General features: G+C 32.6%; 1 protein-coding gene across 1 annotated transcript in view; it reads left to right on the forward strand.

The window, feature by feature from the left end:
- Reph (Regulator of eph expression) overlaps positions 1-26,636 on the forward strand; it is a 56,874-nt gene that overhangs the window by 1,596 nt on the left and 28,642 nt on the right. Inside the window, exon 3 of the mRNA XM_085203848.1 lies at positions 23,370-23,420. Coding sequence (XP_085059974.1) covers positions 23,370-23,420 — 51 coding nt within the window. The remainder of the gene's footprint in view (positions 1-23,369; positions 23,421-26,636) is intronic.

Consider the following 26,636-nt stretch of genomic DNA (forward strand, 5'->3'; position numbering starts at 1 on the left):
CCTATTATGTAGATTCAACAATAATTACCATTTTTTCAAACGTTATATTTACTTAAATACGTAACTGATAAATAACCTGCTAATTTATTACTGAAATCTGGACATTAGTTAAATCTTAAATTACTGTAGGTACTTAGTAGTGATGTGTCGGGTATCCTATCTAAAAAAAACAGTCCTCCATTCAAATGATCGATCAGTTCATATTAATTTATATGAACAATTTTTAGACGTGGCGCAGTGGCACAAGCAATTGATTTTTATGTATTCTTATCTTTTCCAGTAGGTTCCAATAAAAAGTATACTGAATAGTACTTATAAGAAATATCTGAATTCAAGAAAAATTGTACAGATTCGAATCCTATATCATCCAGTGATTTATAATTAAGTAAAGATAGACAATAATTTTGTAAGCTTAAGTAACTATTATCATATACATAATACATTCCATTTTAATATAGATGTATTAAATTAGTAACTCTCTTTTATAGATCTAATTAAATATAAGTATTTATTTCTGTTATTGTATTATTTGAATGCTAAAACCTCACGTGCAATGTAATTAACTCTATTATTTTTTAATACAAGCATTTTTCTTTTGTATTACAAACTAACAACATGTATGGAGCTATACTGACATGTGAGAGCGAGTCGATCATAACGCCACTCACGTTATATCTACCAGATATACATTTATACGGCGTAAGCCCTTTCTCTTTCAACACTGTTAATTGTTGTAACTAACTGTTATACACGACTATTGTTTTTGTGTCTAAGCTAAGGTAATATGTCTTAAATATAATTTACAGTATTCTCAACCGACTTCAAAATGAGATATGACATGTATATTGTATGTATGAGCGCAGAGGCACTGCGCTTCATTGTGAACGCGACGGTTGTGGATTCGATTCCACTTTATTTCGATTACACATTATTGGAGAATAATTCAAAACAAAACACTATTATTTGAGGGTATGTATGTGATATTGTCGGAATGGCTAATATTTCAACATAATAATCTATGTAGGCTTTTAAGCACGTATGCTGAATATCGTAAGCGTATGTACGTTTGTCTATAAATTTCTTTGAAAGTTATTCATAACCAGATTAGTGTCATTAATTCAATTTAGAGAATAGTCTAAGTTTTAACAAAATTAGGTTTAGTTTTTTGGATATCCTACAAAATGTCATGTACAATGTAGTTTATATTTCAAAATTACTTTTATTCATCATAGAGTTTTGTAAATAAAAGATCCATAAAGTAACTTTCTACTGCAACGCATTTAGCTTTACTAACTTTCCAAGTATTTTAACTTTAAAAAGATCTAACGAGACAAGCCTTCAGCGTTAGGTGATAACTTTAATTGGTTTTTATTTAGACAATGACCAGCGACAATAAATAGATTCTGACCTTTGAAACTTTATATACCTACTCAGCAAAAACTTTGTCGTGCAATTGCTATAAATGCTATAAATAAATTAATTTTGCACTGGCTTCTATAAACTAAGTTATTTATATAAGGTAATATCACAAAAAAAAATTATATATATTTTTTAATTATTAACTTTCCGCTCTTGGCTTTGCTTATGATTTTGATCTCCAAAATGAATAAACACAACTTTTTTAATAACTAGGATATTAAAATACTCTATTTGTTATTGACAAAGACGATATTCTCCTTCCTTTTGGGTGAATTTACCAAAATTTCTTGTTTCACTTACTATCTGGAATATTTGAAAATTTTTAGAATCTCCTGAGGTTTGGACAGTGGTCTGGGTATGTCAGTCACCTTATTACATTATTTATTTTATGGTTACATATTTCTAAATTATGTATGTGTCTTTTTTTTTATTTAGAAAACAAATAAGTTAATTTATTCGTTTTCTTCTTTTATTCAAGACTAAAAAAATAATAAAACTTTTAAAAAAAAATTTAGACTTGGTTATCGTTTAATTCATTATTCTCACGGAAATCTCGATTTCCAATAAATATAACATTAAGAAAATCTATGTAAGTTACAAGTTATCAGTGTAAGTCAACGCCAAATGATAACGGTTCTGAGTAAACAATAGTATTTTGTATCTAATTATGAATGATGCGCGTGCGCTTGCCGCTCGTCGCAGCTGTGTAAATGGTACTTCTCTATGCTGTATGCGGTATGTCTACGTTCTATATCTTGTTTTATATATTATATATCTAAATACGGGGCTAGAAATGAAATTTTTGATAAAGTAATAAATAACTTTGTTTGGCACTTTCTAGGCTTTTCCAAACTATTTGAGGAGACTCCCAAGTTCTTAATTAGTTTAATAAAAATTTAATTTCATAAAAAAAATTACGATATGCAAAAATTATAATCACTGTGACACTTCACGAGTAATCCAATATCCCATATCTAAGTCTATAACCGCGCTAAGTCTCGCAACACCCCGTTATCTAAACGCTACTTGAAATCTGACGGATGTGCACTATAATAGATAACTATTATAGTTTCATAAAATAATGTAGCTCGTGTCAACATCGTGGTTCAGTGACACGCGATGGCAGCGGGTTCGATTCCCACTCGCAATTTTCATTTCCCTATTCTGGTAGACCAAGCTCTTGGGCCTGGGCTCTGTAATGTTGGATCCCGCACAGAAGAATGCTAAAATAATTCGTTTCGTATTTACTATTCTCCTGTACCAGTCAGCCAGCTAGGATATGATTTCTCAAGGCTTAGTTTTTAAAAAGTACACATTAGTCATTAATTTGTTTATGAACTTTAGTTATCCTCGTATATTTTTCGTCAGAGCCATACTATGTAAACTACATATATTATAATTATTTACATACGGACAAAAAGCAAACCGTGATGGATTGTAAAAAATCTAATTCCACGCGGTCTGACGGCATCGTAATCTAGACGCGATTATTTTATCGCCAAAGTCAAAGTAAAGTCATGGTCTAGGTTACAATATGGACGATGTAACTCACGTGGTATGTAGCTGGAGTACGTATGCAATTACATTGTTATTGCTATGAAATGAAGTTCAATGGAAAAGTATAGACGTTATTTTAGAAAAAACATCTTCACGCTTTATCCCGCCACAGCAGGGTAGGCAGAGGGAACCTAGTGTAACTCCATTTCCCATTTTTCGCCGAATTCTGGAGGCAAAGAAATGAACATACTAGAAAGTTAAATAAATACAACCAGTCGCGTTTACAGTCACATATTTGTGCCTTTGCGACGTGTAGACGTTATTCAAATAAATAAAATGTTGTCTAAAAATATTATTCTTTATCAGTATTTCTTTGTCTACATTATGTTTAAAGATAAAAATATAAATATGGTCATGCACTTATAGTAAATTGATTTCAAACCGTACATATCCGGGCCCTATCAGCGTTGTCAATATTGTTTACAATTAGAAAACTTAAGCTCGTAATATCAAACTAATTACTATATTATTCTTTTTTCATACAACTTTGCAAGAAATTCCTCAATGACTCGATTTTTTTACATACAAATTATATATATAGTACATTAAGTTCTCGCAAATAATGCAATACCTATATCATTATAATATAATACAAGTTGTTTAAGCGTATAATATGCATATCTGTGTTGTGTTATCGGTGTCGTCGTATAGTCTGCGCAGGCGCATGTCAAGCGAGTGCGGTTATATGTATCATATTGTTCGATATGGCCAATGTCTATTATTCTATTTCTAGAATTTCTAAGTACTTACTTAGTAAACAGTTGGTTACGTCAGGTGTTCGGAAAGGTTTTAACCATTTTTGTCGTGATAAATGAGAATTGTGTGAATCATGCAACGTCGCTCTGTCTACGTGGATTCATTGGGATATAAAAATTTGTGGAATATTTTTTGTTTTTTCAGCTTCATGCTGTATGTATGTATGTAGCAGGGTAGGCAGCAGGAGCCTAGTGTTAAGACACTCTGCTCCCTATTTTAAATCGAATTCTGGCCGGATTTTTTTAAAGTATTATTTGCTTATGTTAAATTAATAAAGTTGAAAATAACATTTTGTAATATGTACTTAATGGAGCCACTCATTGTAATGTGGCATATTTCTCCTCCTCTAATACACGACGACTTTAAATTGCATTTCATTCGAAAAAAAAACAGTTTAAGTGTGTCCTATTATGATATCTTCGTACTGGCTATATAAGTCAGTCAAGCCCTTGATGCACAATGTTATCAATTGGACGATAAGTGGAAAATAAAGTGTCGGCTATAATTTATGTAGTTTCTTTCCGCTAGCCAAAAACAGGGTGTACAGGAGATAATTCGAAATAAAATGGCAATTGCAAAAAATAAGTTACGGGGCGGAGTGTGTGGACGCTAGGTTCCCACTGCCTATCGTGTTATGCGAAAAAAGACGTACAACTAAAAACTATTCTGGTATAAAAAAAAAATTACAGCGATTATTTATAAAATAAGTCAATCGATTATGAAAACTTCTCCATATAATTGGTTCGATACAACTAAGAAGCTTCATAATCTTAGAAGCTGGCTGTTCTAGCAGGAAGTCCCGTGATTGATTTCGCGGGATCTATCTACAATTATTGTTAACTGACATCGAGACAAAGATTGATTGGAAGGTCATTACGATATTTACGATCGAGGAACTAAATCACTATTAATTTAAGTGTATGTACATATGTATAAGCTCTTATCAGCTATCGTTAGTGTTATATTTATTTTTTTATTATTATTATATAAACTGTGCCCTTTACATTTATAGGCAAAATTATATTATTTTCTTCTATCAATCAACAACATTATTAAATAGGTTTTTATCTTTTTATACTCACAGTATTTAGAATTGTATATTAGGATATTTCTAATATTTGAGCTTTCAGCGCGAAATAGTACGTTGCATACATACATACATACATAGCAAGGTAAGTAGGCAGAAGAAATGTAGTGTTAAGACACTGTATTTCCCGCTTTCCGTCCAGTTCTTTTACCAGAGCGAGAAAATAAAAATAATTCATTCCCCCGAATGGAATCCAACCCACAACTTTCACGTATACGGTCAGAAGCTAAACCGCTGCGCCAGGGCGGCCCAGGCATTTAAATAACGATAACTTCATAGAATTATAAATGTACTGTTAAACTAAATCAAAATATTATTCTTCAATATGTAACATAATATAGATAGGAGGAAAAAAGCTTAAACACTACAGAGCTGTTATAAATGAGAAGTCACAATTATTTATTAATACTTCTAGGTACACATACCTACATAATATGTTATTTTACAAAAAAACTAAATAATAATAATTATATATTTTACAATATTATTTTATCTTTGCTTAAATATTTTTATAAGTACATTTCGTTGCAATTTTTCATATTTTATAATGAAGGAAAAAGTCTTATATTTAAGATTTTTCAATTTTAGTCATTGCTATTCACATTACACACCATAATTACCAGATGTCTAGCGATGTCTGCTGAGCCACCACTACCTTTATCTATAAAATAAATATATTTACTTACATATGACGCTAAAATATCTTAAAACGTTTAAATAGATGAACTGAGACAAAGAATAATGTTGTTAACGATACAAATAATATATATCCAATAGTTCTAACTTTCAAGTTAGTACGAAATTTGAATTGAAATACCGAAACACCGTTACACGGTGTTTTACAAAAAGCCTTGTCCAAACTTGGTCGGTGTTTGTGAGGCATGTCGCTGTCGCTGTTACTGTCACAGTAACTAATGGCCGTGATTGACGCGCGAGTAGTTGCTTTTACACTAACACTATGATAAAATAATAATATATGAGTGATTTAAGTAAAATATTAATTTATTGCTTAAACTCCAACGGCTCGGAGTTGAATTCCGCCACTCAACACGCAATGGCTCCAGAATTCGACGGAAAATGGAAAACGGGGTGATTTAACACTAAATTTTCTCTTACTACCTTGCTGTGTAAGTAAAGCTGATTTTAAGCTTCAAAAGTAGGTACGCAAGAACCTCTCAGTCCTTGACCAAAGAAGCGACGAACCCAACTGGAAAAATATAATAGTATTCTGATGTCATTTTTATTTTAATTGTAATTTGATTGTCGTCTTAATCATTCAATACATAATGTAAAAAAACTTCACCTTCAGCTCTTCAGAATATCGAAACTCAACACCGATCTTTCTCTACCAGAGCGGGTATATAAAAAAAATATAATCCTTACCATTACCCCTGAGGTAGAAACGAACCCACTTCCATCCCACTCAACCACGACGGTACCGTATATTGTATACACAGGACTATTAACATCTAAAAGCATTGTTTGTCACTCCAAATAGAGTATACCGTATACAGTACACGCTGTGTAAAGCTTGTCATATAAACTAATGACAATATTTGACACGTGAAGTAGTTGCGTACAATGGCGACGCTCGTTGGTGGTACCGAGCACCGACTGGCGGCTAGAGGTGGAGGAACGAGCGTGGTTATTAATTCAATGTCATTAATATTTGTAGGCCTTGTTAGTTTTACATTAAACGGTTGCTAGAATTATTTTTGCGCTTTATAATGCTCTGATAGTTCATCAAATGAAATTGTGTATTTTTAAATAGGGCTGTCAATTTATTGATAAATATATATTTTGCTTTTATTCTGACATTTCTATATTAGGCGTGAGCGGTACGTCATTCTGTTTTTATTATAATGATGATGTTGCATTCTCCTATTGTGTAATATAATCTATTTTTTACCGTACAATCTCCTTCGTGTGTTCTCCATACAACGTGACATTGGCGAAGTGATTAGTGTTCAACTGGCACGCTCGAAACGCCATGAATGAGGATCTGAACTGCACTGGTGATGATGTTGATACTCACTCGAGAAGCTAATGATTATTATTTATTTACTGTAAATTATATTTTAAAACAGCAACTGTTGAGTTCCTTGCCGTCTCCTACCAACAGAACTGTTTTCCGAGCCAGTTATATCTTCCTTCAGTTCCTACTGTTGCTTCTCTGAGAGCCATTTAGAAAATAATATTATGATTAGGAACTACTTGTGGAACCAACATACTAAGCCTACCTATTTCTGATTTCGTATTTCATAATTCATATATACTTGTATACATTGTAGAAGATACTATACTTTATATATATGCTTATTTATGCATGAGATTCAAAGAGCAACTGATTTTTTGCACGATTCGACGTTTAAGTTTTTTTACTATCGCAATTTTAAACCGGATTTGCTGTTAGTTCTAGCTCTATCTCTTTTAACATAGAATTAATGGTATCGAAATATTCATTGCAAGTAATAATGTAATGAGTATATATGTAAAAGATAAAATAAAAATGATTATATGTCAAAGATAAAATTAAGACTGTCCATGTGCTACTGCGAAGGTTGTGAAGGTTTTCCATTCGGGGGAATGAAATATTTATTTTTTTTATTTCTTCGCTGTGGTAAGAAGAAAACATTTTTTTATTAACATTTTGCAAATGTTTGACTCAAAAATACAATTAACCTCATTTATACGAGAATAAAATCTGTCAAACTAGTTTTACCTGTTTCATTAGAGATATAATCACGTAAACTTTCTGTACTAATGCACAGGAAAATATATGTAGATTACTTACAATCTTAAGGTACGGCTGTAACTTAGAGGTATTTTTTAGATTTACGCTGTATCCCGCACAAGCAGGGTAAGCAGAGTGAACCTGGGAACCTAGTGTTAAGTCGTTGCGATAGAGGTTATTTAAAAGTATTTCAATAAATAGAAATAACTGTTTATGTTTGTTATTATTTATTGATAAGAAACAAGTTTTAATAAAGTTATTTTTAAAATGTACTAGTGAGTGAATTTGTATTCATACTCACAATAATATTGGTTATTATCGTTTGTTTAAAAGAAAATAAAAAAAAATGTTTTATTACATTATTTATTATGTCAAAATACTAGCAACCCTAAGTACTGTATACTAGTCTAATTGAACCCACACAATCTGGTTCAACATGTTGAAACACGTCCTGTCATGTCTTTTTAACTTGTTCTGCTGCCCGAACGTAAAAACTTATATTATTCAGTGTACATATACAGTCAGTGGTCGAAACTGGTTTCAAACGATCACGAGTTCGAATTCGGCTTAGAAAAGGAATGCAGAAGATATTTCCTGTCTATTAAATTTAGCGAAGAAACTTGAAGAGGTTTTTATCTCTTAACAGAGTACGTTGAGAAATCTTCTCCGCTTACTTCCCAATTTGTAGTCATCGCCTGTTGATTGGAGAAGCAACATTTTCTGCCGAGTGAAGAGTTTCAGTCGACAAATGGGGCCGTTGTGGCGCTGTGACACAGCTGACTGTAAATGTAAGCGCCAAGGTTATAGGTTTAATTCTCATTCGGTGGTGTGATTTATTTTCATTTAGTTCCACCAGTTAAAACCCAAAACTCCATCGTCTTCAGTATGACTTTTAATATTGTCTACGGACATAGACTTGAAAAATTAAGTTCCTTTTTGAATGGAACACGTCGGTGAGTAATAAAATTCTCTTGTACTTTGACACGCCTCATTAAAACGGAAACGTGCAAACTACGCGTCGCCCGTGAATAGCTAATGGAAGGTGATTTTATATTAGTTTACTCTTTACAGTGTCTCTTTTTATTTTTTTTTATTTTATTCTATTTAAGTCAAAAATAAGGAATAAGTGACTCCTTAATTACCATTTTGCACGCAAATGTTAAAAATATTTTCAAAATAAGTAATCATTGGCCTAAGCCAATAATGATTCCAATTAATAATCGTGGCTGCTGAAATTTTGTTAAAGTCCAACAAGCTCAGCACAGAATTTTCAATTGGTCAGAGCGCAGAATCCATATTTTTATATGTTTTGTAAAAAAAGTATTTTTTTCCTAAGGATATCTATTGGATACCACTTTAAAAATGTAAAAAATGGAAATAATCTTTTCAAAGTTTTTACATAAAAACAAAAAATAAAAACAAAAAACAAAAAATGTCCATCGCAAGAAAACCTAAGTGCGTATTAGAAGTTGAGAAACATCTGCAACAGGCTGTGTAGTGATGCCAAACGTCGTTTCATCCATAAAACTATTCAGAATCTTTGTCAAGCACAAGTTTGGAGATTCTTTGAGTCGTTTGGTGTGGGCAAAAACATTGATACTCATCAACTCTCAGTAAATCTTCAGACTCTCAATAAATTTTTTGCAACTCCACCAGTTAATATAGATCCCCAGTTAAAATCTAAAACACTTGCTTTTTTGTCTAATATTGTCCCACCTGACTCAGTTTCCTTTTCTTTCAAAGCTGTAACAGAAGATAATGTCAAGAAGTATGTTCACTCTATTTCCTCTAAAGCCTTCGGATGTGACAATCTCAGTCTTGAGATGATTCTTCCCGTGTTGGAGAGCATTGCACCAGTGATCACCCACATTTTTAACTTTTCACTGTCTCGCAATGTCTTTCCTTCACAGTGGAAGAGTGCTTTTGTCATCCCACTTCCTAAAATCTCTAACGCTTCCAATGTCACTGATTACCGTCCTATATCTATCCTTCCTGTTCTTTCTAAAGTTCTTGAATCCTTAGTCAACAACCAACTTTACTCTTTCCTCTCATCCAACAATCTTTTATGTCCTTTTCAGTCCGGCTTCCGCCCTTCTCACAGCACAGTGGGAGCACTGCTGAACATTACGGAGGATATTCGGTGTGCCATGGACAATACCAAACTCACTGTCATGGTTCTGCTGGATTTCAGCTGTGCTTTCAACTCTGTTGACCTCGATATACTTCTTGGCACTCTTCGGGCAGTCAATGTTTCCTTCGAAGCTGTAAGCTGGTTTCGTTCTTACCTCTTCGGACGCCGGCAATGTATAAAAGCAAACGACACCACGTCGTCATGGCTTGATCTCACTGCCGGCGTTCCACAAGGCGGCGTTCTTTCCCCACTTCTTTTCTCTATTTTTATTAACAACATCTCTGGAGTCATTACTTCTCCCTTCCATCTGTATGCGGATGATTTGCAACTTTATCGTCACTGTAGCTTAAATGATCTGCCTGCAGCTATTGATGGTTTAAATAGCGATCTGTCTGCTATACAAACTTGGGCTGATTCTTTCGGCTTATTAATCAATCCAAAAAAATCCCAGGCAATTGTGATAGGTAGTAGCAGACTCAGATCTAAAATCAACTGGTATCTCGTCCCTGCGATTCAATACTCGGGAGTTACGATTCCTTTTTGCGAAAATGTTAGAAATTTAGGCCTTATAATGGATTCTAACCTCACCTGGGCACCCCATATTAATTCTATCAGCAAGCGCATGCATTTCTCTTATCATACTCTTAGGCGTCTCCAATACTTCCTTCCTCACAAAACCAAAATTATGCTAGCGCAATGTCTTCTGCTTCCAATACTCGACTATGCCGATGTTTGCTATTTGGATGTGACCGAGGAGCTACTTAACAAATTAGAGCGTCTTCAAAATCTGGCGATACGCTTTGTTTACGGCTTGCGTAAGTATGACCATGTCTCACATTTTCGAGCTCAGCTTAATTGGCTCCCAATTCGCCTTCGCCGTAATATGCACATCCTTATATTCCTTTTTAAAATCCTGAATTACATGAATTATGCTGTTTACCTGCGCTCCCGCTTTAATCTGCTTCCCTGTCCCTCACGCTCGAGGCGTTCGTATGTCATTCCGATGTTGGACGTACCGAAGAGCAATACCAAATTCCTTTGCTCAATAGTGAAAGTAATTTGACATAGCTTTAATCAGTGTTTCTAGTATATATTATATATGTGTATATATATATATGTGTATATATGTATGTATGGGTATATATTATGTATGTATTATATATGTATGTATATGTATATATAGTCGATTTAACAGTATATATAATTATATATTTATAACTTGTGTAGGTATATATATATATATATATATATATATATATATATATATTGTAGCATGTATTATGTTTATAATGTGTTAGTTAATATATATATTTTTCTGATATTTTAATTTTTTTTCTGTGTTGCACTGTGTTGTTAGTCCGCTGTTTGGCACTCATCCACTTCCATAGGTTGGCTGGAAGAGATTTCTTTCAGAAATAAGCCCGCCATTGTAAATATAACTTTTTAACTGTTTTCTTACTATTTATACATGTGCAATAAAGAATATATATCATATTTTACCTGTTAAATCGGATTAGACGATAAAATAATTTAATTTTGAGAATACTTTCATTCACTTGCAACTACCACCTTTCATATCCACGATTAGATATTGATTTTATACTCACGTTGTCTACGACTTCCGTTGTAATAAGCAATTTCAATTGGATACACTATATTATCACTGATATTTATCACTAAGTAGATATATCACAAATGATAATTTTCAATAGTAAAACAGATAAGTTGTTAAAGTCTTGCCTTTCTCAATAAAAGGACTATTTAACAAGTGTTTTTACAATTCGAATCAATAGTGCTTGAGAGTAGCAACACTCTTCATCTTTATTATATTAAAATATATAAATAATTGTTTTACAATGAAAACTGCATCTTTTATTTTCAATATCTTTTTTCTGTTATTAATTTTATCACTATTTTATACTATAATCAGTTTATTATCACAAATCAGTCAAGATTTTAGTATAAGTACCGATAACGATTTACTTATACTTTTAAAATATCACCACCAGGCACTATCTGACTTCATGACTGTCCTTCAGTCTCAAATACGTCCACTATACAAGTTTCCAGATGTTCGCTATCGGTATTTGTTCAGGTGTTTATTGCATTTGTATAACTGGTTGGCGAATCGCAATATGTTTTGTATTGAATAGTTTAAATATATTCAACTGATCAAATTATATTCTCATCGTTCACTTTAGTTACTTTCTGGTAACAAATAATAGGTTTTCTTGGGAAATCTAAGAAAATAAGCGCTGTAATATAACAATATTTCCTAAAACTTCCAATTCGTCGTAAAAGGAAAAGAATGTTGTTATCTTGGATACTTATTATATAAAGTAAAAACGTAGCAGTATTTCCTCAATAAGTCGCAATTTCTAATCGCCAATTAGTTGATAGTGATCTCATATTGGAAGATGTCGTAACTTATTGAAGACATAAGAAACTTATAGATTTTCAATAGAGATTAGGACCGTCCATTAGTTCAGACTTTGGAGCGGTTGCGTCCGACAGAAACGAATCGCATGAATTAAACATATAGCTAAAAGTGGATAAATTAATTACAATTGCTTCCTCGAAGTACGGAATACGAATCTGATTTATCCTTTGCCAATTATAATGGCGAAGCAAAGTGTATTTAATATTTATATCAAAATTGTTTCCTGTAGAACAGACGCGAGAGAATTTTATCAAGAGTAAAAAATACTGGTAGAAGGTTTGTTTCACGTTACGATTTATGCCAACCCTACAAGTTGTGAATCGCATTTTATATCATCAATTGGCTATTGCACAGTGAATGGGCCCCCTCGTGCAAAAACCCGCTTGCAGAGACCGAGTGAGACCCGACCACGTTCAGCCATCGACAAAAACATGGTACTCCTGTAGTAAGTGTGTTCGAATGCATTTCGAGAAATCATTTTTTTCTCTGTATGCGTTTCGTTAATCGAAATCGTTGAAAACTTTTTGGTAAATGGATTTCCATTATAATCGTATATGACGTGGCTTGTTTTTGAATATCTGAGTTAAATTTCTAAGTAGTTCCAATAATATATATATACCATGTTTGGTTATCTTTCTCTTATTTCATTTTAGTCGTGATTTAGGCTATAAGTAGATATTTATGGTAGTACGGACCAAGCACGGGCGTACAAAGCGGTGAGAGTTGCGTATAGTATACATAACGCAAAGTTACATTTGGATCTAAGCCAACAAATATAACGATTTTCAAGTTCACATCGGAGCGTATAATTTGTTACCTCATATAAATCTACTTCAAACGTTATAGTCATATCTTTAACGTCTTTAGTTTCGAAATCCTATTGCCATAATTATTATAGAAGATATTTTAGAAAGACGTTAGACACTTAAAGAGAGTTGTGCCGGTGAGCGTAAAAGTGGCATACGCGGTGTTTAGTTTAACATTGGCCACGCATTCCGCTAAATTACTAGTTTTATCGCAAGTCGCCCGCTGATTTCACAATTTAATCTTTATTTGAGACGTGTTTCGACGGGATCGAGAATGTTCTGGTTTCATGTACATATATGTAGCCGTGTACAAACGTGTCGATGCATTTTATACAAAAAAAATACTATTTTTAATGTTCTGTGCTTATTCGAATATTGAAAGTACGATTTGATGATTTGATTTCAACTTCAGTTGATGTAGACGTTTCAAAGCAACGTTGCGAGAAATATTTATAAATATATTTCGAGGCATACTTTTTTGAAAGATTTAAGCATCAAGTTATTAAGCTTTTACACTAGACTAGCGTATAGAGACAAAAAATAATTAAAACGTGACCGGCGTATGTAGCAAAATAAGAGTCGCATGCGCAGCTCATTCGCGCAAGATTACGACGCCGCGACCAATGGCGACTGCCGGCACCCCCTCCCGCCTGCCCCGGGCACCCCTGCACCTCCCCGCGCCCCGCCGCCGCCAGTCAGCTGGCTCGCAATCGTAATCAAAACCAACACTGATAACCACATTGCGTGCGAAATAAAGACGATCCCGGTAAGTTTTAGTATTCGTTATTATAATATTCTATATCGGGGTATTTGTAAGATTACATACTGTCGAATACAATAATTATATAGTGTCGTACTCCCGTGTTCTTTGGATGGCGTTATTGGTATACAGGATAAACAAATAATATACGTGCATTTTTTTTTAATTCACTGAATCTTTTGAGAATGTCATCGTTTCGATTTAAGATCAGGAGCTATTAAATCGTACCGTTTTTATCACAATCAGAATTGTAAAACTGTTGACGGACGTTTAAGGTACCGTCATTAATTCTTTCCCGCAAGTTCGCGGAACCCTCGCCCCATTCACATCTCGCTCGAGTTCTTGCGTGCACGCAGGAGCAGGCAGGGGGGCAGTAAAAAAGAGTAGCATCGCTAACAATGGCGACGTGATTTCCGTCAACATTTCTCGTATAACTTATGTGTGGACCGGTTTCTCGGTTTTTGCTTTACGACTACGAGTCGACCGCGCCTCGCCGCTGCCGTTGTACGTCCGCTGTAATAACTGGCGTCCACTGTGCCATTTGCGCAATATATACGTTTTTTTTTAAGCTTCACGCTATATCCCGCGTGTAGTAGAGTATGCAGAGGGTTTAGACACTCCGTCCCGTAATTGTCGCTGAATTTTCAAGATACAGTGTATTGAGTTGCAGAACTCGACACTTTGTCTTGTTTGTCATTCTTTCGAACGGGTTAGAACGCACAACCACCGTTTTTACAGTCAGACACTGTGCGACTGCGCCACAACGGCCACAGCTAGCAAGCTACTTCTCTAAAAATATTTCTTAGAAATGTTCTAAGAGTTGTAGATGATGATTTAATTAAACATATTATAGTTTAATTGTTTTAATTTATATGAAGTAATATTTTAATTATTTTCATTATTATTATTATATACTGACCTTAATTTCACCTTATTATAGTAAATAAAGATTTGACAAAAGATAAGATTATTAATATGTATCTTAATAAGACAATCATTATTATTAATAATAAATAATATAGTATATATATATTATACATTCAAAATCATTATCATTAAAGAACATAAAAGCCGTAACAATCAGGTGTTTATCAGTGGTATCGGGAGGTCGGTAACCCGCGGCCGCGTCGGTGTCAGCTGTCGCCTATCTACCTTGGCAAGTGGGCTTGCCCAATGCCTGCCCATAACTTGTATGTGTGTCATATATAGACATATATATATAATATACATATACTGATAAGGAAACTAACATGCTAGACTTATAAGAGACGATAAAAAAATATGTATTCTAAACTAAGTTATTTAATGTTATGTTATTTGCAAATATATACGGGCTGGGCTGGTGGTTTGGAACCATCGTATGCCTTAATCTTAACCGAACTGAATGAACTTGCAGGCAGGAGTTGATTTTGATATTGATATCATCAGAAAGTAAATATACCATTTACCACTTTAAATAAAAATGTATATCGAAAAAGCGAGAGTTAATATATGTATGTTACTTTTAATGATTTCTTGTAGGTACTCTAATATTAATATGAAATCTAGTTGTGCCCCAAATTCGCAGGCCCAAGTGACAGGTTCTTCCTTCGTTTACTTCAATTCTATAGTTATTTTGAGATTTACGATTTGAAATTTAGTATCAATTCAAAACTTTTTATACTTTGTTATGATATTATCTGTATTGTAAAACAATAATTATTTGAAACTTCCATTATCAATATAAAGTAAGAAATAAGTATTTCCTCAATAAGTCGCAATTTCTAATCGCCTATTAGTTGATAGTGATCTCATATTGGAAGATGTCGTAACTTATTAAAGAATGTCTTACATTTATAGATTTTCAATAGAGATTAGGACCGACTTCTGACCAATTCTATATTATGAAAATAATAATTATTAGAATTTTTCATTATCAATAGAAATATTTAAAAACCTTCTACACTATTATTTTCTATAGCTTAGGCATTTTACAACAAGCTGCAGTCCACACAGTATATATATTAAAAAATAATAATGATATTTAAATGGCAACACCAAGTGGACTGGATATGACGTGACACGTGGTAATTTCATAGTGAATTACGATCGAGAGCGTAATTGAATGACATCTCACGTTCAACAATTTCAAACAGATTGTGTGCAATTTTCCTCAGTCACGATTTTTCTGACTGGCGCAACGTAAAACGATGCATCGAAACTGTCTCGAACATATCGTTTTAAATTTTCTCATGATCTCTCTCTCTCTCTCTCTTTTCTCAGGTTTGTATATACCTACTTGTACTATAGTGAGGTACTTAAATTGTATATGTTTTTATGGTAGCTGCAGCTATGTAGTTGCTTTGAGTTATATGTAAATTTCGACACACTATATTTGATATGTTAAAAAGTGTAATTGGCAAGTTATTCATTCAATGTTAATGATAATGACTTATCTGATAATTTATACTTGATATCTGATATCTTGTCGTAAGTTATAAATATAGCCAATTGACATTATAGCAGCAAAAGCTAATAAGTAGATATGATAAGAATCTCAGCCGTTATATTGACAAAAAGAGAATATCTATGGGTAACATTTTTTTTAGCTTCGCGTTTTAGCTCGCATATAATCAGATAGGAAACCTAGTGTTAAGACACTCCGTTCACCACTTTTCACTGAATTTTCAAGTTATTGCATGTTGAGTGACGGTAACATGAAACATGTTACCAGAGCGAGGAAATGAAAATATAAAGTTCTTTCATGAGTTCTCCATTCAACGTGACACTGGCGAAGTGATTTTGTGCTCAACTGGCACGCTCGGAACGCCATAATAGAAAGAACAGAACAGAACAGAAAATATAAACTACTTCATTCTGAAGTGAGAATCAAACCCACATTTATTGCATTTGCAGTCACCGACTGTGCCATTGCGCTTCGAAGGCCTCACACGTATAATAATGTGCAGTAAATACTCCACATGAAATTTACAAACATTTTGTTGACAAATACGAACGCGAATAAACATCGGTGGGCTCAGGCTGCAGCGTAGCTCAGAGCTAGGCAATGCTAGGGCGCAGTGCGGCCGTTCACCCCCGCCGAAAGCGGGTCGCGAAGGTTGCCGACCCCCTCCCCCCGCCGCCGCCACCCGCGCCGCTCCACACTGCTCCACTCAGCTCTACAGACCGGAGGCTTATCAAAATCGTATAAGCAATCATTTCTGTCAATCATACATTAAAATTAAGTATAATATTATTAGGATAAAATATAATAATATTAAAAATTATAAATTATTAAATAGGTTCATGCAAATGCGCTACGTATTTACTGTTAAAATTTTTATTTACAAAGAAAATTTATATATTTTTTTTAATCTATTGCAAGGTATATTTACAATATATTTAGTATTGTAATCTCGTTATAGTTATCTTATAACCATATCCGATGTTTTATTACATAGTATAGTATATAGAATACATAATATAATTGGAGATAGAGTCTCTGCGAGACGCGGCGCGGCGGCGCGGTAGAGCACGCAAGAGCAGAAGGCAACAACCTTTCAATTGAAACTGTTATAGTTCAGATGATATCGTTGATACGCCGATAGCGCTCACCCGGCCCATCCGTCACTAGTATCGAGATATTCAATTATAATTGGCCATTTTATTATTCAATTTAAAATATTATAAAATAAATATTATAATAAATGCTCTAAGATGTTCTTAAGTATTTGAAGTGAAGCTTATTAAAGAAAGATCGTTTTAAATTCTACTACGTTGATTTTTTTTCTATAAGAATATAAAAATAAATAAATGGAAATAATAAATGAAAGATTACATTCAAATCATAATTCACAATGTCATAAATACCTTCTCATCTCTTTTTTTCCTTCTTCATATTATATATTTTAATTTCTACGAACATTAACACGCTGCTGCCGCATTTATATAAGATTTTTGTACCAATCCCATTTCTAAATAGAGAGCTTTGCGACTCTAAAGCTTAGATATAAAATAAAATACCTAAGTGTTTCTGAAGCAGACATTTAAAATGAAAAGTGGTAATGAAACCTTCACTTCGTTTTAAAGAGCTTTACTCCTGTACAAGGTTTTATAAAAATCGCATTAAATATTAAATATATATATTTGTACTATATAAGGCCACTTTCTGAACCATCTCAGTTTGTTTTTATGAATTCCTTTTGAGATAAAATATGTTGCTAAAGAAATTATAAATACATATTTTATCCTTACATCATGTTAACTAATTTAATTAACATATATATATAGGGAATGATGTTCTTCCTCTGAATTATATAATGGTTATATTATTGTTAAGGCCATTCGTGGCGCAGGAGCACAAGTGTATGACTGTAAACACTACTGGTTTTGGATTCGACGTTTATTTCAATTTATATTTCAACTTCTTCGCTCTGGTCTCGAGGCAAAGTGCGGCGTTGAAATCCGCCACTAAGCAAGCAATTGCATCAGAATTCGGAGGAAAATGGGGAACGGAGTATCTTAACACTAGGTTCCTTTTGCCCAGCTGTGTGCGAGATTAACAGAGTGAAGCTGATTTGATTTATATAGTTCTAACAGCCACACTGAAAGATGTTAATTATCTAATGAAGACGTTACACATTCAAATGAATAACTATAGTAATCTATCAGTATCTACAAAGTAATAAGTTATTTTAAGCGTGCCTGTGATCGATGTAACTCATCTCATCCAGAGGTCTACCAATTAGAATAATTCATTCAGTTGAATCTAGGCCGACGCCCGTCGCGCGTCTCCCGTCCACGGCCCGCGTCGCTTTAGTATAGCTTCAAACCTTGTTTACAGTACTTGTTACTTTTCACGTCGATTTAGTTGGAAATAACCATGTTGTTTCAGTTAAATTGTTAATATTTTACTAATTATAAAATATTTAAAACTAAACTTCATTGTTTTTCCACTAACTCAAACCAATAAATATATTTTTTTTTATAAAATAAGTAATTTTAACAACATAAATTTATAGTGTCTTGACACTATGTTCTCCCGCCTATCTCCTATACTATGTGGGAGATAAAGCTTGAAACAAAAAATACAAGTAAATATACTATTAAACCTTATCAGTCGTTGATGTGTTATCTGCAGTTTTAGTTGTTTTTTAAAGTCGTCATTATCAGTGAGATAAACAAATATGGGTCACAGAGTGGCAGGTCGTACGCTTCGGAGCTAAAAGACAAATGCATAATAATAAATATTAATATAATAAAGCGGAAGAGTTTGTTTGTTTGTTTGTTTGTTTGTTTGTTTGAACGCTAAGATCTCTGGATCTACTGGTCCGATTTTCATTGTTTTTGTTTTGTATGAAAGCTGCATTCTTCAGAAGTGCTATAGGCTATATAACATTACATTACACATATATACTAATATATTTTAAAGTACATTCTAATTTGACATGCAATTTATTCTGCCATGTTAATAACAACCGTCGTTGCTACGCGACCGCTACCGCGACGTTTTGATATTCATCCTTATGAAAATAAATATAATAGTCACTTTTAGCATTTTATCTAGATTGAAATTATAGTTTACTGTATAACATACCAATAAATAACTAAGGAGATGTCACTGATTCCAAATGACCTAGCCACCTAGCGGGCGCCACAGTATGACCGACGCGAACGGGCAGATGACGTTGACGGTTTCATAAATTTTCATACATTTTCGAACTTTATTTGTTGTTTATAATTAATTTAAAATACACTTAGATTCTCTTCTTATTTTATTTGATATTGCCCGCTAAAATTATCCTACTTAATAGAGAGAAATGTTTAGTTATTTCGTAGAGTCGATATCTATGTACGCACGTACGGAAAACTTTAGGTACTTTTTCTAATATTAAGAATACCTATCCTTTAGTTACTTTTAATCCTTTTGTTAATTCATTTCAATAACTCAGATAATTTTTTCGAATAATGTGTATCTACTTATTATTCTTTTTGATTATTTGAGCTTTTCTTAGTAATTTTATTGAGAATTGAAAATAATTTCATGAATATATTTAATAAATATTCTTATAGTTGAAGCAGGCGTAGCCGCGTCCGGGTCCACTAGTAATAAATAAGACTTTAAAACGAATGTGATATGAAAAATGATAGAGCGGGAATAAAATTTAACATATTATTGTCCACAAGGCCAATAATACTACAGCTTCAGATTTAAACGCGGTGGTCCTGGGTTCGACTCCATTCGGCAAAATTAATATATTTAAATCAGGTTGACTTCTGATACGTGTACGGCGACACCAGAGCGATGAAATGAAAATATTAAATATGTTATTCCCTCGAGTGGGCATCAAACCCACAGCCTGTCGCGCTTGTACCTGCGCCACGACTGGCCTCTACTAAGTATTAGCTATTAGCTAATCATATTCAAAGGTGACAGTTTAATTGAGGTGTGTTGCGTGATACGAGCGCAGTTAGCAGTCGCATGCATTAACAGTTAAACTACCGACGTGTATTACTTTATCTATAATAGATAGATAAGTATATCTGTTTTGTTCATTCCTATTTTAATACAAAAAAGGTTTAAAGCATTTCTTAGATTTACTTTTTAAAGTAATGCATTTGCATGCAATCCCTGCCATTGGATTTAATAAATTAGTAAATAAAGGATGATGTAACTGTTATTACGGAAACATTAACGACTATTATATTAATTCCTATTGATTGCTGTCATTTTTAATGATAACTATGACTTGATGACATCACGTCGTAAAAGTTTAATAGAAACGTCTGGTTAATATTGCCTTATTAGCAAATATTAGAGAACTTCGTGGCGTAGTGGGCCAGCGACTAACTGAATGTGTTCTGGTTGACAAGACAAAGTGCAACGATTGGGTCTACCACTCAGTGGTAAAGCTGACAAAAAGTAATGTTAATTAATTACATTGCCTAGTATGTAACTAATATACTCGTAGTTTGTTTTTTCTCTAATCCATTAGAAGTAATATTTGAAAATAAGAAACTTTTGTAGACAAAATAAATTTCAATATAAAAAGCTGATTTATTGATTAAGGTAGAAAACCCAGGTTGAAAAACGAGATAACATTATCTGGATACATTAGGGAAGCCATTGCAAATATTCCCATTCCCACATAAAAAAAATTGCATTATGTGTTAATTTCATAATAGAAGACTCGTGTTATTAATGCGAATATACGTGATTCGATTCCGACCAGCTTAAATGTTCCTTCAGTATTGTTTTCTGAAATATTATGGGAAAAATATATGTATGAGCATTCATCTACTTTTTCTAGTGAACTGTAAAACCTAGGTTGAATGTTAGTTGCTGTGCAATTAATATTTACCATTTCTTTTTTGCACATAACTTCTTCACTTTATACATGAGTTTTTAATAATAAAAAAAAACGCGGGATAGAGAGATATGCGGGATATCCCGCAACGGGAACCTAGTGTTAGGACACTCCATTCCCCATTTTACGCCGAAGATTTTACCACGCACTGCGCCTTAAGTAGCGGAACTGAACGCCGAACTTTGCCTTGTTACCAGAGCGAAGAAATGAAAATATTAATAAATAATAATTAATTCCCTAGAGTCGGAATCGAACCCACAACCGTCCCTTTTACAGTCACATATTTGTGCCCCTGCGCCACGACAGTTTCACGTAATACATATATGTAGGTAATGTTATATAACACCATTCTATATACAAACAGTTCCACATATTCGCGATAAGCCTTAAACGTCTGTCAAGGACGACCCCTCCATTCAATGATTCACGGTCAGAGTCACACACACGATCATACAATTTGTAATTTTATGTATGTATATATGAGTCTGTTGTATGTATTTTACATATATACTAATATTATAAAACGAAAGAGTTAGTTTGTTTTAACGCTCTTATCTTCGAAACTACTGGTAATTAAAACCGAACTGTAAAATTATTTAGTGCTTAGGAAAATTTATTTATTGAGAAAGGTTATAATATTACATCACGTTTGACATTTCGCTATAATCTACTGGACATATTCTCTCATACTTACGTTTGACACTTAGATTGTGTTATGTGTCATACCTGCATATCTCTTAGTTATTTCCGTTTCGCGTGGCCTAAGCCGCAATTAAAAGCTAGTACAAAAATGTATGTATAATCTTTAATAGATAAAGATAAACGTAATAGACTGGGATCCGGCCGTTGAATCCTGCATATACCAGTTTTCTTAATTAAACCTATATTAATGAATAATACATGATTAGTAGAACAGATTACACCTGGGTTGCCTGGAAGAATCCTGCCGCAATCACCTTTAATTACATTTTTTCGTAACTCGTTTTTGGAGAAAATTGCACCAATACGTTTTTTATATGAATCGCACATCATTTGAAAGATAATCCCATAAGGAATTGGAAAATTAAGGGTTGCCAGCTCTCAGTCTGCCGCAAGTCTAGGGTTGCCTGGTTTAAACATGTCACTAAATGTTAATAATTTGCACTCATGTGTTTTTTTAATGTATTATATATCAAATTAAAGCTTATTTTTTTCTGAACACTATAAAACAGGGTTGCCTGGAAAATTCCTGCCGCAAACAGGGGTTGCCAGCGTTTGAAATATTTTATTCCGGTTCCGTTTGACTATGAGAATAGACGATGAAATGCGCAGTCTGCCTTATGTTTTAAAGTAAAATATTATATAATAGATGGTCAATCTTAAAATCAATGTTTATTCTAATTGTTCAACTGTTAAATGATGATTTTAATCATATTAAGTACACGCAGAAAACTATTTAAAGATCATGGGGCAGAAGAAATCATCCTTATTTTTAAAGTAAAATAATGAATCTATAATATTGAGTCTTTGCAAAATCTATTTTCTAAATACTAATATTTACTTATTAATTTAAATTACCATTTTGAAACAATTAAATTATCTAGTTAAATAAATGTTTACAAATATTGATCTACTATAAACTATTAATATATATACATATACATCATGTTCCCTTAATATAATGAAGGGTGACCATTATTGCGGATATTTTTTTTATTAATTATATTGAAAAATACATTTCAATGAACTGTCTCTCTTCGTCCTCTACTTGTTTGATTTGACAAGGCTTGCCGCAATTTTTTTTTTCTCACGCAGTTTTTAATAATTTGCATAGGAAAGAAATATATATAATAGAATTATAATAAACAAAACTAAGTTAGCAAAATAAATTCGAAGAAAATCTGACAGTAATGCCGACTAATAAACGCTATTTACGGTTTATGACCTGACCTGACCTGATGATGAAATAGCTCTTCTGGACAGAACTGCCTTCCGATCCAGTGGTAGCGAAAAAAAAACTGCTTGCAAAAAATCTTTTTCTATAAATAATATTTCGAAATTGGATTGATATAATAACACTTCTTTTTAAAACGTTTCGAAGAATAATTTATAAAAAAAAACAATTATTAGTTAAATAGAGTTATTTTTATTTAAATAAAGTATATGATAATATGTTTATTTCAAATATTTACTTAGGGAGTAGGTTTATACAACGTTTCTGTATATTTTCAATCTTGTATCTGTAAGTGAATGGATCACACATAAAAAATACTAAAAAGTATTATGAAATAACTACAGTTATATGTTAATTTATTATTATAAAGTTAATAATAATTAAATATGTTTCTTTCCAGGCGAATACTGTGCGGACGTCATAATGAAGTGGAATGACGTCACTGACATCAGTGAGTTTTTTTTTTTATAGTATTTAATTGTTTCTTAGATATATTTGTACATATAATAAATATGATGTTATAGTAGTGATATGCAATTGCTATATAATATTAAAGTATAAGTCAAAAGCTCTTACCTAAGTCTCTTAAAATGATGAATTATTAATAGAATTTGGTATTTTTACTGTCTAGCTATATAATCTATATTAATATTATGAAGATGATTAATTTGTTTGGTAAACGCGTTAATCTCAAAAACTCTCTAGTACGCATGTTTTTCTAGTCTGTACCTGCACTGGGACGAAGCCGTAGTTAAAAGCTAATATAAAGTAAAACTCGTCGCTTCATAATATTAATTTTAAAATAATGCCTAATTACCCTTATTGAAATATATTAATGAGTTTTCGAATTGAACTTATAATATTATATTTAATTGTAAAAATATACTACAATGTAATTAAGAATAGATAAAAATGTAAAAACTTATCCAAACAATAGGTATATCTAACGACTTCGTGCGCCATATTTGGTTCAGTTCATATTTTAATTGACTAATTTGAACAATAGCAATTGTGATTTAACTAAAATAATTAATTACAGTCTCGAATATTTTCGTGGGTAATGATGAGTAATAAAAGTTGTTCTTTTTTGTACCATGAATGGTTTTCGCAATGTACTTTTGTTGGGGTTTTTTCATAATTTGACTTATAGAATAAACATTTTTGAAGGATCATAATTTTTTTTTATGTCTGGATTTTTTTTTAAATAGAAATTTTGTCTTTACCGTTGCTTTCAATAGGTGAAAAAAAATAAGGTAAAATTGTTTAAATATGCTATAATATGCTTTATCTTTTTTTACTTATATTTATTTAGCGTGTTAGCTATCTCTTAAAACTATCTTTATATAGATAAATATTTAAAAAACGTAACATCCCTTCCTAAAATATATGTATAAATTTCGTAACTATACCCATCTGTCGGTCTCTACTATACTAGCGTCGCGTGTTCTACTCACTTTAATAGTACAAAGAACGTTCGTAGTACGCATGTACTACCGTGTGGGTGTCGCGTGGGCGGGCGGACCAGTGTTTGTGTTATTTTAACTGGCATTTTTGAAGATTTTTGAAGCTTTTTAGTATTTAGTTTAATTTAGTTTTGAAATAATTTCATCTTTCATTTTTTACAACTAAATACGATATATATAGCAATTGAAAAGGTAGCAATAATTGTAAAAAGATATTGGGTCCAGCTTTCCAATAAGTAAAACTTTAAAGAAAGAAAAAGGAAGGAAAAGAAGAAAATTCAAAAGATGCAATTAAGAAAAATTAAACAAAATGAAAATTTGCAAAGGGTTGGCAACAAACGATACATTACTTCTACATAATATAGGCGTTATACTTAATTGTTGAAAACAAGACACCAGATACAATTGTGACATCGGTATGTTATTTAAACATTGCCAATTCTCAGTTTATCAGAAGTAGAGAATAGAGAACATTCTCTACCACAAACAATTTTGGCAACATTAAATACTTAAGACACAATTTGGCAACGCATTCAGGATGTGTACGCTAGCGGAGCCATTCATACGGAAATAGACGTGTAGACTGTGGAGACCAGTTTGATATAGTTACGTAGGTGTTCTATGGACGTACGTGATGGAGGAAAGCTTAAAATAATATACTATCCAATAAAATATTCGTTATTTTGTGTAACGCAGTTGTATCTAGTATTGCATGTAAAAATGTTATTCAAAAGCTCTTAGTTAAAAATTAATAAATAAATAAAATGCTTCACTCTGTATCTCGCATTTTGTCAGGCAAAGGGCACCTAGTATTAAAACACTCTGTTTTCCTAATTTTTGTTAATTTTTAAATACTTTTCCAGTACTTTAAAATCAATAGCTATTGATTTTATTGAATAAAATAAAAATAAATAGACAATAATGTAGCATAGTACAGAAAAAGTATTATTTAAATTATCCCTTATTATTTATTTAGAGGTATCAATAAATATTTTTCAGTATATTTGAATAATATTCATAATTTATAATAATATCATATCTATTTAAATACAAAAACCATCAAATAGATGGTGTGAGTTATCACTATCTCACTGTCTCATCTCACTAAACTTGTAAGCAATAAAAGTTAAAAAAAGATTCTTGACGAGAATTACGAGTAAGTATACCTAGGTTTACAGCACTATATTTGCAAAGAAGTGCTTATGTTATGCTTCAAGACAAAGCCCGGCGTTGAGTTTCGCCACTCAACGAGCATTACAGAGGAACAGAGCTTGTTAACACTAGGTTCCTTCTGTCTACCCTGCTACATGTAGGGTACTGCGTGAACCTAAATTGTTTATTATGCTGCAAATGCAGTAAGAGTGCACGGGAGAGGTACACCTAGTGTAGTGGCATTCCAATTTAATTGTTCGTGTAATGTTCTGGGAAGTGGACTGCGGTTGCGGCGTGCGGTTGCATCGCTTTTGGTTCAGACTCGCTGTCTGTACACACTAATAAATTAGTTTAAAAGAATTTAAAAGTTTTTTTTTAATTTAATACTTCGGGCAAACGTCTCATAACCCTCTAATTAGTGCTGTATAGTCCCCAAAGAACTAACATTCAAAATTTCAGCTTTTTAGAGTTAGTATTTTCGGCCTTTGAATGTATAAAATATCACTCAGTAACGGAAGAATTTTATTTACAGTGTGTATATCTATATATTATTTATGCATTATAGATATTGGATATATTGTCTACGCTCTTTTTCAAGAGTAACTATTTTGTTTTAAGTATTATTTTAATTTCCATTTTCATAACTTTAAATTGGACCTGTAAGTAAGACTTATACAAGCTTAGTGTCTCAATTGTTCCTCTGTTTCCTTTGTTTAGAACTACTATTATTAATATTTAGTCTACTATTATTAACATAATAGAAAATGATATTCAGAATTTCACTCATAAGAATTATTTATAGTGTCTAAGAATGAGAGAAGAGTCAGTAGAAATAGAAATTTTTTTTCCGAATTCACTATGTCCAAGATTTTTTTTGAAGTATAAGAAGTGTTTATATGGAAATTAGCATTATTCACACATGCGAATTTCATATAGTTAATATCACAGGCAAATGTGTATTATGTAGGTATGTATACATTATTCAAGGTCGAGCGACTCCGCCACACCGTCGCAGATCGCCCGACACGTTATAACATTATGTAAATGTTATA

The sequence above is a fragment of the Heliconius melpomene genome, chromosome 19, assembly GCF_056956725.1.
Source record: "Heliconius melpomene rosina isolate 202511_hmr_F chromosome 19, ASM5695672v1, whole genome shotgun sequence".
Classification (NCBI taxonomy): domain Eukaryota; kingdom Metazoa; phylum Arthropoda; class Insecta; order Lepidoptera; family Nymphalidae; genus Heliconius; species Heliconius melpomene.